The sequence below is a fragment of the Pteropus vampyrus genome, unplaced genomic scaffold, assembly GCF_000151845.1.
Source record: "Pteropus vampyrus isolate Shadow unplaced genomic scaffold, Pvam_2.0 Scaffold79, whole genome shotgun sequence".
Taxonomy (NCBI): Eukaryota; Metazoa; Chordata; class Mammalia; order Chiroptera; family Pteropodidae; genus Pteropus; species Pteropus vampyrus.
Window position 1 is genome coordinate 2,752,020 of NW_011888860.1, and position 21,079 is coordinate 2,773,098.

At 36.3% G+C, this 21,079-nt stretch overlaps 1 protein-coding gene across 1 annotated transcript in view; it reads right to left on the reverse strand.

Moving 5' to 3' along the window:
- Nucleotides 1-21,079, reverse strand: part of ATP8A1 (ATPase phospholipid transporting 8A1) — a 234,393-nt gene that overhangs the window by 63,216 nt on the left and 150,098 nt on the right. Inside the window, exons 24-26 of the mRNA XM_023532240.1 lie at nucleotides 19,768-19,785; nucleotides 18,622-18,686; nucleotides 1,499-1,671 (exon numbers count right to left, since the gene is read on the reverse strand). Coding sequence (XP_023388008.1) covers nucleotides 1,499-1,671; nucleotides 18,622-18,686; nucleotides 19,768-19,785 — 256 coding nt within the window. The remainder of the gene's footprint in view (nucleotides 1-1,498; nucleotides 1,672-18,621; nucleotides 18,687-19,767; nucleotides 19,786-21,079) is intronic.

Consider the following 21,079-nt stretch of genomic DNA (forward strand, 5'->3'; position numbering starts at 1 on the left):
GTCATTTTAACCTAAATAGCTCTGTATTGTTTTGTTTCCATATAAGCCAAAAATTATATCAATGTTTTTTGGAGCAAATTTTTCTTGATCCTTGTGATCCCATTAGTGAAAATGATTAAATGATCAAATCTGATACAGTATTATCCTGATGAAGAGTGTCAGAGTTGAATATTACTAAGACTTGGTCAAGAGATTAGCAAGGAACTAAGAAAAGTCACTGGAAATACAGATTTAAAAAAGTATGGGGATATCAAAGTGCAAATGAGACAGTCAAGATAAAATAATTTCTACTTCTTTCTTCATGATTAAGCAAAGAGCCATATTATTACTGATATTAGTTATCCGTACAATATTTTATCCAAGAGCTTTATAATACTTGCCTCAGAGAAGAATAATAAGCAACTCTTAATTCTCTAAGTATAATATAATTTTAAAGGCTGAAATGATGTTTATAAAGGGTACTTAGAAAGCATGGTTGAAATTATATTTCAAAATGTATATTTTATGGAAATTTAGAAATATCTACAAGGCTTGGCTTATAAATTTGGAAACAATATTATATAAATGACATTAAGTGAATAAGCCTGGACCAAAAAAAAAGAAAGGTTTAAGAAGCGTAGCATTTTTTAAAAAATATATTTTAAAGAAAATAAAAAAAGCAGACAGTACAGTCTGAAAGGTAATATTAAATGCACAGATTCTAAGAAACTCTTCAGAAGCTCTGTTAACATTTCATCTCCCAGGAAGAGAAAGCAATTTGAGAAAGTGCTAGTCTTACCAGCTGCTGAGATTCAATAAGTGCATGGCAAAGAAGGAAATTCTTAGGTTTCACGGTGATCAGAAGGGAAAAGACTGGGCACAGTCATGAATATACCTTAAATTTTAGGAAGACATAGTTTAAACAATTTCGACAGAGAGATGGGGAAGTTTCTTTGACAAGAAGTTCAGAAAGGCCTGGAGCTGATTTACAAAAGTACAACTCTATGGATTAGGCCTTAATAAGAAAATGGATTTTATTTTAGGATACAGGCAATATTATAAATTAAAGGGTGAAGGACTGTACAGTCAGTCGTTATTTCCCAAATAGCTGAGTCTTCAGAAAAATGTTCGGCTATTTGGAAAATGATTTAGTTAGTGCCCCCCATCATGCCATTCCCCAAAGTATATCCCTGCAGCAGGACTAGAGTCCAAGTGTAGAAAACAGAACCTTTACAGAAATAATGCCAGACAGAAACGCAGGTAAATAACAGATTTTAAAGACAGAAAATAGCAAGAAACCTGTCAATTCGAATTATGAACAATACTAGTGATTGTTAGGACTCGCTTTCAAAAACTGCTAATAAATTCTATCCCAGTTTGTGAACCTTAAGTCTTGAGTGATTAAATTAATAACCTGGCATTTACAAATTCTGGCTGGAATAATAAGGAACTTTAAAAATCAAGAACTTAGGACAGAGTCACTCTTTACTAAAATCTGACAAAATTAAGGAGAATTTACCTGCAGCAAATAACAGCTTTGCATGACAAAGCCAAGTCCAGGAAATACTGTCGCACTCCAAAAGTTAAGGCATACTTGAGGGTTTTCCCATCAATTATAAGAGCAAAATCATTCTCTTTCCTAAGAGCATCACCAAGGGTAGTGCAGTGACGACTAAGAGTTTCTCTTGTTCCCTGTGAAAAACAAAACAAACAAAAACAACTTCCATGTTTAATCTCATTTGTTCTACCTCAAAGATGTTTAGCAAACTACATTTATTATTAGTGCTTTTTATGTATCAAGTGGTTTTCATGTACCTCCCCTCATTTGATTCTCACAAAAGCCCCTCAAAGGAGATGGAACAAACATTATCAGGAAAAGTAAGTAACTTGCTTGAAGTCACACGTGTGTTCCCACAGAGCTGGAACTAGATTACAAATCACCCATTCCTTTGCAATCCTTGCCCGTTATTCGAAGCACACAATCACAATCCAGCAAAAATATTTCCAGTGAATTATCTTATTAAACAACAACATGACCCTAATTTACAAACTAGTCAAAATTGCTTAGCCATGATTCGAGGGGAAAAATTGGAGAATATAATTTAAATAACTTATGAGTATTCTTTCAGAAGTACTCAATGGTATTGAAACTTAATTCCCAGTAATCAAGAGGAGAAAATGCCATAGCTGTAATCTCTTGCCACTTTATGAACTGGCTTCTGTAATTTTAATCATGATTTCATGATGCTGTATTTTAGTTGGGGATGGTGACATGTAGTTTGGTAATCTTGATGGAGCAAATAAAAGGGCTCCCTCCATCAATGAAGAGTTCAAGTTCACACACAATAAAAACCTTCAGTGCTGAAGAAAGCTTTGTTCACCTCGACTATACAGGGAAGTTGTATTTTGTCTGTCCAGAACTGCTTTCCCAGCTCTTCAAAAGGCAATAAGTTTCTGAATATTTAGTTTTTCTCCCCAAATCCTGTAGACTCTTCCTATAACCCAGCAGACCCAGTTTTTTGTTTTACAAGAGCCCTAACATGATGAAAATGAACACTGCCTCTGCACAAGTAAATATAAAGAATCATTTCCCTCCCGTTAGAGTTTTGTTCTGAGTGTTTATATCTGAGTCTGCAGTTATTTATATAATAAATACAAATACATATTTATATAATAAAATATACTTACAATGGAAATGCTCATAATTTTTACTATAGTCATGAGAGATATAATTATTGTTCCAATTTAAGAATGTGGTACAGTCATTTCAAAGTTATTTGCACAAAGAGGGAAGCAAAGGCATAGGTAATTAAAATTTTATATTGGGATTTTTTTAAGGTGTTTCTGCAATTATATTCAAATGGGGTTCCCACTTTGTTCTGGAATCTGTTTATCAAAATAATAAAACCATACTGTACTGTAAAGTAAGGTTGCCCAATTTTCCTAGTACTGGAACTTAACACCCCCTCTGTTCCCCGTTATACTCTGACACCAAGGACCACCATATAGCAGCATTCTTGCAAAATTTTCTGTTTGCACTTTACATAGTGGGGAAGTAGCTGTGTTAATTTACAGGCCTCGCCCTCTTATTTCCTGCTAGAAGTTTTGGGCCAAGAGGATTTAAGAAAATGAGGTAAAAAATGTCGGTAAAATAATGCAAGCAAAATTTACCAATGACAATATAGTAGATTACCCTGGGTTGTTTTAAAACTCTATGTCTTCACGTAGATTAACTGAAGGAACAAGTAAATCAATGAACTGGTTAAAAATAAAAATAAAACAAAACAATATTTAGTATGTAACATTCACTAGGCATAGTTCAGATACAACATTCAGTTAAACTTATTACAACCTATGTAGGAGGCCCCACTGTTACCCCATTCTGCAGATGAGAAACATGAGACTTAGAATTTAACTTCTTTGCCCACAAACACATGGCTACTAAGTAGTGAAACGAAACTGAGAATTAAATTTCTGTGCTAGCTTGTCTTTCTCTACACAATCCAGCAAAAACAAACCTAACTTCAGACAGTACTAGGCCTAGCACATTATAAATGGAATGCCTACACATTCCCTCCGTTGTTTCCCTAGAGCTCTCATCATCTGTCTCTCATCTCATCATTACCGCCAACAGAGATTTCTCTTTATAAAAACAAACTTAACACAAATCATGTCTCTTCTTGCTCAAAATTTTTCTATGGCTTCCTACTATCTACACAATATATTCCAAACTCCTTAAAATGGCCTTTAAGGCTTTCCACGATCTAAGTCCGACAAAATTTTCCCTTCACAACCACCTTCTAAACCAAGTGTACCCCTCCAAGCCCTCCCAGACTCATGCCATGCTGCCAGGTGTAACTCATTCCATGCTAGCACGGCCTTCGGGTCCTTGACGAGAGAGATCTGTTTCCCAGCAACAAACATAGTGCCTGCAATTACAAATGCTGGGGAAATACAAATTTATTGAATGAGAGCACTGATAAATTCTGATTTCATTCTATTGGCAGCAGTCCATTTCCCCCTCTATTATCACTTCTGATTTGAGAGGGGGAGAGGGAAGAGAGAGGGAGGGAAGGAAGGAAGAAGGGAAGGGGGAGAGAGAGAGGACAGAGGTAGTCTCTTGCCTGCTCCTTAATTTTCTAGAGAATAACCCATTACTTCAACAAACCAAAGCATTACTCACTAAAATGCCAGTGTATTTTTTTAAGCTTTTGCTCAAGGGTCTCCTGAGCTGAAAACCCAAATGAGACCTAAGCTGGGCCTCAGGAGAACTTAAAATTTCTTTAAAGATCATCTTCAGAGTAAGACTGAAAGTCAACTCCTGAACTGTGTGAGCTCTCTCATTATTCAACCTGGGGGACGTGGCCCTGTGTGCCCCACTCTCTCTCCTTTCGAAAGTGTTCTCCAACACCTTAACGTCTGTTGAGAACTCTCTTATTTGTGGCATCAGTACCCCTGGGTTTCCTTGGTGATTATCACAGATCTTCAGCAAATCTAAAAGTGTCAGGAGATGTAACAGAGATGACATTTCAAAAGGTGAGTCAAAAACTTCCCATAGTGAGTTCCCCAGCCAGCCCACCTAGGGTGCAAGGTAACAGTGAAAAACTACAAACATTTTCTTATTTTAGTTCACAGTTTTCTTTTGTAAGTAGCTCTGGTGTTGGCTGTATGCTGCCAGTTACAAGTTATATTTTACAGTTATTTATACTGCCAGGAGTATTTTAAAATTCTTTTATTTATTGAAAGTTTATTGTTTCTCCCTTCAGCTGAGAGCCTTACTTTATGGCCATAGTGCACTGAAGCTTATCTCCTGTAGCTAGAAATAAATTTATTACTATATTAGCTGTTGCTTTGTTTTCTTTTTGCTACTGAAGGGGGAAATGTTTAACTGTTTAAAATTAGTGACATGTGAAAGTGAAAATATATAAATGAGAAGCTAAATCGGAAAAAGAATAAAAGACCACATAGTATAACAAAATAAAAACTCTGTATCTCCTTGTTCTACAATCTTTATGGACCAAAAGAAAAGAAGCATCTGCTGCTATAATCAGGGAGAGTCAGAAGTAAAGACAATTTGGGAAGACAGGCAAGGGGCAAGGTCAGGGTTCAGGAACCTTACCAGGTGGAGATCCAAGTAAGGGAAGGAGCCACAGGGAAAGTGGAATTTGCTTGCACCTCCCATAACCTGCATCACACATGAACACTCCAGTCAACTCTATTCTCTCTACCCACAGCCCTGCACACAGCCAAGTGCTCAGGTCCTCAGCCCCTGGACCTCCTACCATGCTCTCCTTCCTTGCCAATTCACAGCTGAGGCCACAAGCAACATTCTCTTCTGTTCTTAGAGCTGAAAACACAGAAGGGAAAAAATCACCTCACCACGAGGACAGGCTCTACTCTAGTTCTCTTCCCTTCTATCGGTGCTCATTGCTGCTGATCTTGAGTTTTATCCATGGCTAGTGGATTCCATTTTTCCCAGAGACTACTCCAGACCTTTTCCTCTCAAGATTCCAGATTTGGTCCCTGTCACATCAGCAAATATCTACATGCTTTACTGAGAACATCTATATCAGAAAGAATTCCTTCAACTTTCCTCTCTTAACCTAAAAATTTCCCTTTATTTAATCCTCCCTAATTTTTGAGCCAGGAGGAAGAACTGTGTTCTTTTCTCACTTGTTTCTCCCACTTCTCTCTGGCATTGTCATGTCTCCATTGCCATTATTATTTTTTTTTCCTTCAAGATTACATACTAAAATACTGAATAAATAAAACAATAAATGTTCCCTTGAGCTAAATTTTCCTGAGTTCTCCAGGTAAATACTTCCAACTTTTAGATTCTTCAAATACTCTGTTTATACTTATATACCATAGCATGAGATACAAAATAACATCTCTATTTTTCTTTCAAGGCTGAGGCCTTGATGAAGAGATGAAGTAAAATGAAAAAGCATGGAAGGAAAGAATAACTAAATCGTTAATGATTGGAGAATACCTTGTGAGAAGTTACAATGGTTTTCTCATGTGACCATTTTGAGGACATTTTCTGCTGCCTATAAAATTACATAATCTTGGATACTTTTAATTAAAATAATAGTAAAATGTTAATATGCTTATCTTATTATAGAAAAAATGGAGAACAAAGTGGAAGTTAGTATCCAATGTCTACTTCTATCTCAAATAATATAAATTGTTTAATAAATATAATAGAATGAACACCCAGACTGGCTACTTAGTGATCAAACTAGGTTGTATAAAAGTGGGCCAATTAGAAATAAACAATATTTATTTGGTTTAAAAGACATATGCTTGGAAAAGAAAAATAAAGAAAGATGCTTGTTAGATAATTAGGCCACGTAGAACTGCTTACACAGATAGCTTGGACCAGAAGACCTTAATAAAGTTCCATTAGAACACAGCCATCTTTAGGACATAGCCAGGCAAAACAGACAACATGTTCATAAGATGACAATTGTAAAGAAATCACAGACTGGAAACTTTATGGTAATATTTTGCGTTACTTTTACATGACCTTTACCAAAAAGAACCCCTTGATAAAAATCACAGAAGGCACTTCAGACAATGAAATCTGATGCAGTTTTATAGTGAGATAAACCAAAAGTCCTGAGTTGTTTGGAAAGTATCACAGCATGCAAGATGTCATTTTCACTTTGGCAAAAAGTCTGCTTGGAAGTCTAAAGAAGCCAGAGGCCAGATGTGCAAAGAACATTAGGCCACCTAAGAACTATGTTTTTGATGGCCCAAAGTGTAATGTTGCACAGAGCACCTGCATAAAAATGGCCCTTTTCAGCTTCTAGCCTTTTGGTTTTTTTTCCCTGATTTCCTTCAGAGGTTTACAGGACAAATAGTCTTACTTAGAACATATCCAAGGAACACCCTAGTAGAAAATGTGGAAATATCCCTAAGGAAAGGAAAATAAAAGCCTCTAACCTTTGACTAGAAGCCTGGTTAGCTAAGTTTAACTAGCAGAGATGAGGTGAAGATTACAGAGAAATAGTCCAACATGCAATACCTAATGGTAGTAGCTTCCACACCTTGCTCCAGGGTCACAGTTACTTATAGTGACAGTAAATAATGTACAATCACTAACCTGTGTCTCAGAGGGTGTCATTAGCAAGGCTAAGCCCAAACAGCAGAAGTTAAAAGAAAAAAGTATATTTATACTTATTTAGTGCAAAGTATATATTGGTGTTTGGGTCTTAAAACAAACACTTGGCATTTATATTTATTCCTTGGAATCTGTTAAATGCATGCAGGTCAAATGATAAACTTAGGTTATAAGGAGGATTCTATTCCCAGGAAGAAAAAAAATTCTGAACTATACTTAGACTTTCAGACACAATATTTAACAATGTATTTCATTGTTCTTGGATTTGTTTCCTTTCCTTCATGAGTTTACAACAGTTAACTGAAGCAAGCATACAACTGGGGCTAATGATGACTCGCCCTTGGAAGACATACAACTTTTGCCCTTGTCAGGATGGACCTAAGTTTAAGAAGCCTGAACTTCTTACTTCTTACTTTCAATTACATTCCATATATAGAGCAAGATGTAACACAATGTTACAGGAAAACACTTGCAGGAATCTTGCTGAACGAAGATGGTAACTCTACTTATACAAGATAACCTGCTAGAGGCTGAGCCACTGTAAAATAACTCCTTAGCTGATATGCACAAGTCACCAATCGGTGTAGAGGAAACCACTGTCCACATATAACACACAAATGTACAGCTATAAAAAAGTAGGACGTTAAAAAGTCAAAGCCGGCCAGAGGGATCAGATGATGCTTCTGGGCGCTGAAAATTTTGAAAAAATGATTAAGCCACATCGTAAAGAACTGAAACATACTATAAAGAAGCCAAAACATACTATGGCTGAGATCTCAACATTCTCTTCAACTTCAAGTGGATGTAGAGTATAAGGTAAAAATCAAATAACATTTTGAAAAAAGTCCTCAATGATGAAAAAAGGAAAGACTAAATGAGAAATTAAGGAATCGTTTCAACAACTCCCTTAAGCAAAGACACCAAGAACTCCACAACACTTGGATCAGATGGCTACAGAGGTTCAGGGCTCTTTTTCATATATTACACATTACATGAAAAAGTGTCACAGTTAATTTTATGGTCTATTGATAAACTTTTTTGGGGGGAGGGGACCAGAAGTACATAAGTATTCCAATCTAACTCATTATTTTATTTTTTTGTTTGACTGTCTCTATTTGACTGTCAGAATGGCTTCGGTTGAATCATTGTGCTGTCACTTATGGCTATTTTTCTTTAGGCAGGTTACTTAACTTCTCTAAATTTACAAATTTAAATTTTCTGATTTATAACACTGGGTTAATATCTGTTTTGTAGGATTATTGTGGTGACAAAATGTGCTAACTCCTTTACTTGAGAGTCAAGTGCCCTACGCAGTGTTTGGCTCATGGTTAACATCCGAGAGACACTAGTTCTTTCCCTTCCTCTGACGTTAGACCTGATGGAGGTGCCAACACTTGAAGAAGAAAGATCTGCAAACTGTCAAGCACTCCCAACGTTAGTGCAATCCAAGTGGGATATTACTGAGATCATTTTACTTCTGATATCTCTCAAGAGCAATTTCATTTCGGTCTATCTTTCACTGCTAACACTCAATTTTACCAGCTACGTCTTCCACTACATAAAAAGTATCTGAAACCTCTTTTCTCTCAGTTCTAGGATACAGAGCATTCTCTTTTCTCTAATGGCATACAGCTCTTGGTACATAGCAGGAGGACAAATGTTTACACACCAACCTAGAGTGTTTTTCCTTTTCTCTTAATTTCTGTCTCCAACCTGTTACAACTCTTGAGCTGAAAATAACTTGAAAGTTACAAACTGACTTGGTATTTCTTTCTTAATATCTGTATGTTTTTGGCATAGATGATTACATCAATACCTATGTTAGACTTTAAGCGTCCATAAAGAATACAAAGTTATATAATGTAAAATTGTATAAAATAGTGTTATATATAAATGAATGCTTCATAAATACTAGGTTTAAAATAACTGGTGAAAAAGAAAATACACAGGACTTGTTCTTCAGATATAACACCATCAACTTCTCTTCTTAGATATTGTTTTTAAAAGCAAATAAGTAAATATTTATCAGGGGGTAAAAAAACATTTAGTTTGCTAAAGGTCTACCTTTTAAAACCTACTATAAATTCATTTAAAATGTCAAATGAGGATATACATACGAATCTTAAACTAATACATATCTTGTTAACTGTTTTGGTGGTCTGTGGCCCCATCTCATCCTTTAAGACATGAGGCAGGTTACTTATTTACAAATTTATGACCAAATAATGTTTCAGTTTTTAGTTTTACACTCTCCAAGTGTTCACGCCCTAAAATTATAAATTAACAGAACATTCCAAGGACATTCTTAATAACATATTACGACCATATCAAGTATGGACAATGTTAGCACATTCTTAAAGAGTGACTTGTGACTCCCGTAATAGCAACATGAATAAATTACTGGGTATTACTTTTTGACGATGTGTTATTGATTCAGTGGAACACTGAACATTCCATATACCCCTCTTCAACGCATATACCAACTCCTCCTTTAGCTACTGCAGGCTGCAGTAAGTTGTAAAGAGTTGCCCAAGGGTACAGAAACTACATTTGTATACGACTGGTCCATTTAGTATTCACCCTGGTCAGGGTCACTAACTCTCTCAGACATGGTTTCTCACCAAAAAGTTTTGGTGTTTCTAAACTCCCTGACTATATTAGAATGTAGTTTTTAAAAACCTATTCATATAGAACCAAACCAACATAAAACAATTTTTCAAATATGGGGAAGGACAGACAGAAGGTGAAATCATTAAAAACATATGGTCAAAGAGATTCTTCAAAAAAACTCTATGGAAGGCAGCCAAGCAAATGCATTCAATCAATACATATTGCTAAATATAATAGAGAGGGAAACAGACCAAAAAAATTCCATGCTTTGCTGATATGGGCTTTCTAGGGCAGGAGGAGACATAAAACACTGTAATTGAGGAAATGGTCCAATCTCCCCGTGGGGTCATGCCATCTGAAAAAGGTCAAGGGTTACAAAATGGAAGAAGGCAAGAAGAGGAAGTTGTAACACTGGGTAAATTGCTCGGCCCCTGGGCATGGGGTGGGATTTAGGATTATGATAGGTTCCATCAGGCAAATGACTCCTTGTGAGGCATCTAGTCTCACTTACGGTACCCTAGAGAGAGAGAGAGGCGGAGAAGTGTTAAATCTGGGTCCAAGTTTATGTTTCAGTGTTGGGGTGGGGGTACATAGCAAACAGAGACAAATCCAGGGAAAGGAAGGAAGAGTGAGGTAGGGGATATAATTATATAATTTAAATAGTTTTGTGGATAAAGGCTTCTACCAAAACCCTCACAGTAATTATTATAAACCACCACTGAAAGCCCCCTAACACTTATTTTGAGCTTGATATTAAATATTCTCCAGTGGCGGCAGTGACTCACGCAGAAGGAAGCACTCTGGGGGCACAGGGGCGGCAGACATCCAGTCTCTCCTAGTGCCTTCGACTCAGCCAGGAAGAGACTGCTCAGAATATACAACCGATCTTTTGAAAATAAGCAAATTACCAAATCAGTGGTTTGGAGACAGTAACAACCAGGGCCTGCGAAAAATTGTTACCCAGAACCACGAAGAAGGCTAATGTTGGGACTATTTTCTTAATGGTTTGAATTAATTAATGTAGGAATATAGAAGAATCATAATCTGTTGTATTTTCTCAGTGCAGATCCCAAATGCACACCATTTCCATTGTTTCATATGTACATTCATTCAATAAAATCTTATGTTCAATTGTTGTATTAGTAAAACAAAATATAGGGTCCTTCCTGAATTCCATAAATGCAAGATGCTCAAACACCACCATTTTCCAGAGGGGCATCCCTCCATCAGCTGCTTAGTCCTGGTGGAGTGGGAAAGAAGGTAGGGACAAGTTAGAAAATGTAGGGGATGCCTCCCAGAACGCTTCCTGCTGCAACCATGTCTCTGCTGCCACTGGAGAAGGTATGGTTATTTAAAAACAAAAAGAACAGCTTGGGCTCACAGCAATCGAGGTTGAAATTCAGGATCCTGCACTCACCAGTTATAATCTCAGTCTCTATCTGAAATAGAGGCGAAAAATGCCAGTCTAATAGGAGCAGAGACTGATGTATGCAAATACACCTGGTGCATAGTAGGTTTTCTATAAACTGCCAATTTTATGGTTGTGCTGACTCATCAAAAGATATGGGTGGCAGAGATGAAAAAAAGTCACAAGGTACCACCTGCTCCCCTCAGAAATGTCAACAAGCTGTGGGGTGAGTGGCAAGGGGGCTGACTGGTTAGAAGCACTTATCTGTAATCTCGGTCTCAGGGAGCTCTTGAAAGAGTTTAGATGTTCAGCCAAAAAGAGAGATAAAGAATGTTCACACATGGAGGAGGAAGAATTTCTCAAAACAGAAACACTGAATTTGTAAACAATTTCACTTAGGGGTTTGCACACAAGCCAGGATTACTAGATTTTGTTTGAGAAAAGTGGACACATTCATTTCTCATGAGACCAGACAATGGGTTTGATGGAACTTTTATAACCACATACTCTGGCTTGTGGCAGACACTGTCTTAAATTAGAGGAGAGGAGAATAGATAATTTGTTCATATGTTATTTTCACTTTTTGTAATGTTTACATTTTTTACTAAATCATTTCTTTCAAACGTAACAAAGGTGGCTTTCTTCATTGAGAGATACTTGGAGTAAGCAGTGTGCCAGATAGTACTTGAACAATCATCTCACGATGGGACATTATAAAAACTTATCTTTGCTTCTAATAGGGATAAATTGACACCATAAAAGTTATACTAAGATCTTAGAATTTTCAGGCCAAAAAGCTGGGACAGCTTTGCTAATAATGATAAATGAAAATTCACAGTACTAAAGCTCCAGTGCTGGCGGTGGAGGGAAACTCAGTGTGGTTTAAAACCTGCCGAAACTATTTTTCAAAGCAATACAAAATGTATTGTATGAGACTCATGGGACATATCAAGACAAAACCTGAAGTAGTCCCAATTCTCTTTTACCCTCCTTTTCTGGAGTTAAGTCAATAACTTGCTTGCTCTGAATTTCTTTCAGAGGCCATTCAACAGTGGCTGGTTCCCCAAACAGTGAGGTTTGTCTGCATAATACATATAAGTCGAACTTAAAAGGGTACGGATGACAGCTTTATCGTTTATGTCATGAATGTTCTGTAAGTTATATTTGAAGCTTACACGGTGTTAGAAAATCAAATTCAGCTAGAAAAAAAGGAACAATACTGTAAAGGCTTTCTTTTACTAATGTGTTGAAAATATATATTCTTGTACTTGTTAATACCAAATGTGGCTAGCAATTTATTTTCTGTAAAATACATCGGTGAGGGGAAGCACTGGTATCCATAACCAAACTTAGGCTGACTTGGGGTCATATTATGAAATTAAGCAGAGAAATTTAAGTAATGAGAAGGATTGCTATTTAAAATCACTTCTTATGGCAGAAGGCAACAAAGAACTCTCTCCCTTTTCCCCCAGGAATAATAGTGCTAAAAGAAATAACAATAATGATGATTATGATAATGGTCTGTATTTCTTAAGCCCTTACTAAACGCCAGGCATTGTTTCTAAGTATTTAAAAGGTATGGTGCTTTGTTTAATCCTCACAACACCCTATAGGTGAATGTTATTATTACTCCTGTTTTTAAGAGTAACTAACTGGCAGCTGAGGCCCAGAAATATCTATTTGCTTAGGCTCTGGAATCCAATGACTTAGATACATTCTCCAGTGGCACTTAGCACTAGAGGTCAAGTTAACCTTTCTAAATTGGGCATAATAATATCTGCCCACTAATGTTTTCAGGGGTAAATGTAATGGTCCCTGTAAAGTCCTTAGTCCAGTACCTAGTACAAAAATTAGGCGTTCCATAAACTTAAGCCATTGCTTTTCTTATGACTATAACAGCAGTGCACAGAACCCTGCTGGGGTGTAGAGTTCTCTTTTCATAGAAAGTCAGAATGCTGCACTTTCCTTTGGGATCCATATGCTGCTTCCCGCATATCAAGTGCGGATTCCTCATCAGGCTGAATGTGAATGTCACTAGCAGCAGAGACTATCTAGAAAACTGCTGAGATGATCAGGGCTTCTTAGGAATTAAATTTGGGAATACTAGAAGCCTTTTGACTTTGAGTGGAGGAAATTTATTTTTCCAAGCTCTCTACATACATATTTAATCATCATTCCTGTGGATTCAATAAATATATAGTCAGTAAATTTCCTCTCTGGCCTTCTTTTTTGTTTCTAGGGAAGCTAGATGGTAGAAAGGAGTGAAAATAGTAAGAAGGGATTTAAGATCCAGTTCTACTTCCCAGGACAGATCCAACGACTCTCCATATAAAAGAGTTGCTAGAAGAAGGAGAGACCAAGGGTAAGGGTACATCATGTAAGACTCAAGAAAGATTGTTTTGGCACCTACAGAGTTAGTAGCTTAAGAAATTATGGTCCCTCCCACTCACCCGAGACTTGACAGATGAGGGTAGTAAAATCCTGAGCTATCTCAATGAAACAAGTTTTCAAAATTTTTCTACCTTTTAGAAAAAAGACCACATCAATTAAAAATAATATTTTGAGTCACCTAAAAGTATTTCCAGAGATTCACAGAGTTGGTATACTATGGGGGATTTGAATAACACAACAATTACAATCCTTAATGTAACATAAACTCAATCCTTCCAGAATTGTTTTAGAACATTAAATAGACATTGGGAGGTAAAAACATCATATATGAGATTCCCTAGTTACTAGTTCACATTTTTAGATGTCTCTAGTTTTAACAGACTTCAAACAAATTTGTTTGATCAAATTACTTTATGATAAACTTAAGATATAAAAGAGGTGCTAGAAGAATCCCCTGGATCTTGATCATTAAGTGAAAGGGGTTTCTGAGAAGTCTGTGGGATACTTTTCGGGTGGAGTTAGAGAAATACGATGTATAATTCAAGCCACTAATTTGACATTTCTGCTCTTTTAGACCCTTAAGGAAATAACTTATATCAAGAACAGAATCAGAACCTCCAATAAAGTGGTTCAAAGTAGGATGATTACAAATTATACAAATTACCTAAATTATCTATTTATTATAAGTGTCTGACAGATTTTCATCAAGTGGAGGACTCTTAATGATGTTTATGCATGAAATTCTTATTTTCTAAATTAAACAAAATAGGATTAAGCTTTCAAAGAAACTCTTTTTACTGACTCTGGCAACACTGGACAATAGCTAGGTAGGTAGCAGGGGTGCTGCTCTGGCTGGGAATGGGGCTGGGTGGGCAGAGGCAGGAAAGCCAGTTAGATTTCTGTATTAGCTCTGTAGAGCAAGACTTTCATTCTGCTTGTTTGCATTTTCAACTGTAGTTTGGTTTTATGATTACTTAAAGGTTTAAAAAATGCCAAATAGCCATTAATTTTTCAAGAAGAATAATCATGTTAAAACTCAAAATGAGAAAACTAGAAAACCAAATGGTAATTTTTTTAGATGAGCTGGATTATGGGAGGACAAAGATTTTTACTACAGTGATCACCAGGAGAAAGGTTTTTCTACTTGGAAATTTAAGAGCCTCAAATATGATACTTTATATAATTTCAACATAAAAACATATTCAGCTTTAACAGTATTAATAATAATGTTTTGGTAGAAAATTTGAATTTTATAGCAATATACATCACTTACGCAAAAAAGGATTTACATTTATAACTTGCTATTTTAGGAAAAATAAAATATGGGAAAATAATATGTAATAAATGATCAATATACAATAATAAAAATGTAATAAAATTATCATTATACAAAATAACTTGCAAGTGACTGAAATACTATTTTTCTACAAAATTTTATAACATCTTTATAAGTTCCATACCCTGTGCTAACCATACCAATCTTGTGCCAAGAGTATATTTTCCTCATTTTATAGGCAGCGAAACTGGCTTAAAGAAGTTATCTAATTTCCAGTTTGCCCAACATCCCACAATGAGGTTAGGGCAGAACAGTGCTCTTAACTACTGTGATATTTCAAGAAATAATTTCAGTACATTCTTTAAAATCATCACATGACAAAACACACATCAATTTATTTCCTAAGACATTACGTTTGTAAGTTTATTATCTAAATGTTAATTATTCTTTGTACTGACTGAATGGTAAACTCATATTTTATTACTATCAGTATAATCTGAACCCGTAAGATGCTTTTCTTTTCCATGGCAATGAAAAAATAAATAATGATTTACCTACAGGCATTCTAGCACATCTAATGATTTGCCTAAAATCTCAGCAGTGGATTTTATGACATGAAATCTGAAGGAGCTATGCAAAATGATGCTTCTTTTCCTGCTGAGAAGCAAGAGTACTACATAGCAGGTCTGATCCTAAAAAGCCAGATTTGTAAAGTAACCACTTAACTCATCTGCAATGCAAGAGTGCTTGGTAGTCTGGAGCTGAACAAGTTAGTGTTAATCCATTCAGCCATAGCGTTTGCCTGTGATCTTCCATACCAAACTGTCACTTGAATTGCTAAGCACATTTCTAGCCATTTTATTTTTAAAATTTCAGACATGATTGATTACTACCAAATTTAAAACTGACATACAACTTTTTTTTTTTTTTTTAAAGGAAGTCCTTAATTTAAAAACACTCAGTGACTTACTTCTCAAGTATTTATGGAGTACTATGTGCTAAGCAATTTGTTGAGCACTGAGAGAGAAAATGGTGAACCAAAATAGACAGACATGGTCCCATCTTACACTGAAATTGAGTATTCCCTTGAGAGTCCTACCCTGTGTTTGCACCAGTAGAAATAGGGAGTGCAAATACCTTGGAGGGTGTTTATGACTTTTGAGTTACTATCCTGGAAATTTCAAAATGAAAATAAATACCATTGTCTTAATAATACATGATATAATACACTGAATATTTTTGGCATTTCCCTTTTTTCCCCTTGAAATTACTATGTATATTACTTGATATTTAAAATACTTAACAGATTTTATTTAACAGAACATATTTATCGAAGAGTTGGAGAAACTGCATAACTTGAAAGTCTATCCAGATAGAAGGAATCACATGTGAAATCAGAACATATTTATCGAAGAGTTGGAGAAACTGCATAACTTGAAAGTCTATCCAGATAGAAGGAATCACATGTGAAATCAAGCATGGCTTGTCATGCTTTTCCTTCAGTGTCACAGGTCCTACCTCTGTTTCCTTTCAGGGTCATAAAAATCATGTACCACGTACAACCCATGTTGCTGACAAAGGCCTAAACATCTACAAGGACTATAGAAATGCTTCTGCCGAGGTTTTTGCAATGTGAACAACTGCAACTCAGTTCTGGAGCCACCCTTGATGTCTCCTTCACCAGGCATCACGTGGGTTCGGTCTCTCTGAACTTCTCTCACACCGCATCTTGGGCACTGGTGACCTCATTTCCTCTTATTACGCTCTTATCCTGATCTCTTGCCTGTACCTCATGCCCTCCCACTCTTTCAAACTTGCTCATACACATCTTACCACTTTTAAGAGGCTGATGAAGTTGCTCCTCTCGCCTCTGAAGGCAAATTCTTAAACCTGGCACAGCTTTCCACACTTGACCTGAGACTACCTTTGTAATTTTAACTGCCTATGTCATTTCTTTAGATACCTTATAAATACTATGCCGCCATTAAAAAAGAATTAGGTAGCTTCATATATGTAATTACAGAACAATTGCTAAGATATATTAAGTGAGAAAACTAAAGTATAAAGCAGTGTGGGCAGTATGCTGTCATCTGTGTTTAACAACAAAGGACATGTGCATAGACATATGCATACAGCTTTTAGATATGGCAGAATATCCCTGGAGGAACGTTAAAAAAAACTAGAACTAGTGGCTGTTCCTAGGGAGGTAAACTGGGCGGCTTGGTTATAAGGCTGAGAGATACACTTTTTACCATTTGTACGTTTCCATTTTTGTAACTTGAATTTTACATTAAGTGAAAAAATACTTAAAAAAATTATAGTCCTGTGTTCAAGTTTGATGTCCCTCTTTCATGCCCCAAATATGCCCTGAACTTACTGGCAGTAACTTCCTGCTTCAGGTACCCACTTCTTACTCGATTACTTCTCTCTATCTAACCTAATGGCCCTGTATACTTCCTCCCTTAAAGTACATAATATCTTCACAGTAAATATCTACACCTTGTTTACGTATCTGTTTAGTACTGTTACTCATATGCATTTTGCTGCCCTTATTATTTGTAAGCATTTGGAAGGCGAGGCTAATTTGTAAGCATTTGGAAGGCGAGGCTAATTTGTAAGCATTTGGAAGGCGAGTCATAATTTTTCACAACGTGTAACTTGGATATAATAAACCAAAATTAATGTATATGGAGGTGAAGAACAGAGACAATGGTAAGCTCTAAGGAGGCAGAGTCCACAATATTTTATTTAGTGGTGTGTTCCCAGTGCCTAACACAAGGCCTACGAGACAAATAAATAAAATGGAAAGTCTTCCAACTGCAGGCTGGCTTTTTTGGTTTGTGTTTTTAGGATTAAAGCTTGGTTCGCAAAAAAAGTATTTCTCCAACAATTAAAGGTGTAAGCAACTTTCATGGTTTCAAAATCATGTATTATTCCTAGGCTACAGTTTGCTCAAAGATGTCACAAGAAAGGGAAAGGCATCACAAGGCTTGTTTTGAGGACAAATAATGAAAAGATCATCATTCCAAGTTAAAAAGCATAAGTCAAATACTTCTTACTCATAATTTCTGTTCTCCGCCTGACTTCTAAACACTTAACTCTGCACCCTCCCTTTCACATATTTGGCCTCCTGGCTTTACCAACATCCCTAAATATAAGATTTTCTCTGCTTTGCTCTTTGTGTCACAATGACTATTTCAGGTAAATCATCTCTCCTGTTCTGTCTTCCACCTTAAATTACAAATACTCACCTTTACTTTAAAATATTTACAAGACGCTTGACCTACATATTTTTTTTGTTAATTCCTACTTTACACTGTACACTGAACAAATGTTTCCCCCTTTTCCAAATGTAAATTCATGTGATTGTAGCCATGAAAAAAAGATATCCTAGGAATTTATATCAGAACACTAAAAATAAAACTTTCTTATTAGGAATGGTTATTTTGTGTTGTTCAATAGCTTTCACAGTTTTTTTTTTTTTAAAGAGGCAAAATATATATTATCACTGAAAGATAAAACAGAATATTAAATGCTTAATATACAGTATATCCTGATAGATATGAACAAGTTGCAGTCACTCAGTTACCTCCTGACATAATGCAGCTTTTTGTCTCACAACACTGAGCAATTTCTTTTAGCTGTCACAGACAGAAAGCCAGAATCTACGTACATCCATGTTGTTTAAAACAGTGTACTCTACGTTACAGCAGAACAGTAGTAGTAAGGCATCTTTTAATCTCACAAAGATAAAGTATTTTCACAACTATAAAAGAGAATACTACAAGATGATTAAGTTGTTAAAGGATTAAAAAAAATGATTTTACTTACATCGAGAGAGCCCTCATTTATAACAATCATTCCCATGTTCTTCCTGAGAAGTTTGCAGGAGTGTCCTATGGCCAAACACAGAGCAAATTAATTGATACAATTAATTTCTCTAGAGAGAAGATGTAAAAATGTTAAAGTAATAATACTACTAAAAAAATCTAAATTTTATTTTTAAATCTATTTTATTAGATAAAAATTAATATTTTATCTGTTTTATTAGAAAGATGCCAGTCATATCTTTTTCAGTCTGGCAGGAAGTTAAAAAAGAAATGCTCTTGCCTGCTGCAGGAGGCATATGATACAAGGACAATGGCTGGCAAGTTAAGGCTGTCTTGACAAACAAATGTGGAAAGAGACTGTGGTAATGATTCTCAACGTCCTGAAAACTGACAAATGCATATGGAATATCCTTCGTGATGATCAACACGAAGAACAGAAGATGGGCCAAAGGTTGTTCTCAGAGAAGGGTGCAGGAGGGCTATCTGATTATCTCTTGGACCAGTGATCCCGCCGTTTCCCTGCCCTTGGGCTGCCATCGTATCTTCTAGTTTCCTGCTCTCTCTTGCTTTTCTATCCTTGCTGCAGGACAACATCACTGGCCGGTTAAACCAACTCTGCTTATGCTGAACCTATTAGCCCATAGCTGAATGTAGCTGGAGAGAAACAGGCAACCTTGCCGACCGGCTGCACATTGAAAACAATACCATTTATACTCATGTTCTCTGCGATCTCATTCCTGCCCATGGTTTTAAATGCTATCTAAATGCTGACCATTCTGGAACTCATATATCCTGCTAAGACTTCTTTCCTGAACTCCAGACTCTCAAGTCCCAGAGTCTACTTAACAGCAGGCACTTAGGTGTAGAATCTTGAACTTAACATATCCAAAAGACAGCTTTCTGGCCTCCCCCTAGGAAACCTGCTCCTCCTTTACTCTTCCTCATTTCAGTTAATGGCAACTCCATCCTTCAGTTGGTATGGCTAAAAATCCTTGGAGTTACCCCCGATTCCTCCTTTTCTCTCTCACTCAATAGCTTATCTATCAATTCATCCTGTTGTTTCTACTTCTAACATATATCCAGACCACAACCATTTCTCACCACCTCCACTATTGCCACCTGGGTCCAAGCCACCGTCATGTCTCACCTGGATTAATTTCACAGCCTCTTCATTGGTCTCTCTGTTTCCATACTTGCTTCCCTTTGAGTCCATTCTCAGTCTGGAAGCCAAACTGATTGTTTCCTCTGCTCAGAACTGTCCAATGAATTCCTATCTCAGAGTAAACGCAAACTCTGGACAATGACCTAAGAGGCCCCGACCAATCTGGACTCCGTTACGCTGCTGACCTCTTCTCTTACTCTCCCCTTTTGCATTTCTGCTTTTTTCCTCCAGAAGACAGCTTCCCTTAATCATCCAAGTGACAAACTCCCTTTCTCTTAAGTCTTTGCTCAAATGTTATCTTCTCAATGATCCCTCTGTGCAATGCCCTCTCTCTCTTTCCTGCTTTATTTTTCTTTATAGTGATTATTGCATCTAATATACTATGTGTTTTTCTCATTTACTTTATTGTCTGTTCCCTGACTAGGATCTGAGGGCCAGGAGTACAGAGATTTTGGTTTTGCTCCCCAATCTTAACTCCACTACTGCCTGGCACCATCAGCACTATCATCATTAGATGAATGAATGAATCTTATCTATCTTTTTCTAAGAACAAGATTCTAAAAGTTAAATGTGACCTGAAACCACCACCGTACCCTTCTTTTTGTAAGACCTTCCATAATGGCTATATACCCTAAGCTATTTTTCAGGATTTCTTATTTTCCTCACATACCACCATATATTCGTATTCTATTTGTAGTCACGTTTTATCATATTGTTTTTTAGGTCTACCAATTATAATGCATTCTATATTTTTGCACATCTTTCCATTTGTCTCCAACACCAGTGATAATACATATAATCAAAATTAACAACTTGTATGGCTTATAAACTTCTAGCTAGTATTTTTTTTTAATTTCCTCTGTTAACATTAATTTACTATAAATTTGTAGTAGTTTTATATATACAGAATACTGTGATTACTAATACTGCTAAAAAATTAGCTATATTTGTTTAGACAGATGATACTTAATGACTTTCTAAAAATACAGTTTTATATCATGAACAACTCTGAAATGGTTTAACTTTGGGATAGTTCTGTATGTGATTCATATCATTAATGTCTAGAGGTTAAGTCTATGTCAGGGTTTACAGTGCTCAGGAAACCTACTATTACTGAATTTGGAAAAAAAGGAGTGACATCTTTCATATTATTGGGACTATAGGCCTCTAACACCAATATCAACTTTCTTCTCAGTAAGACTCCTGTTATGCACATGTTTAAGCCTTAACCCACAGTATGACTGCATTTTGAGGTAGGGCCTTAAGAAGTTAAAGTTAAGTGAGGTCTAATAGGACT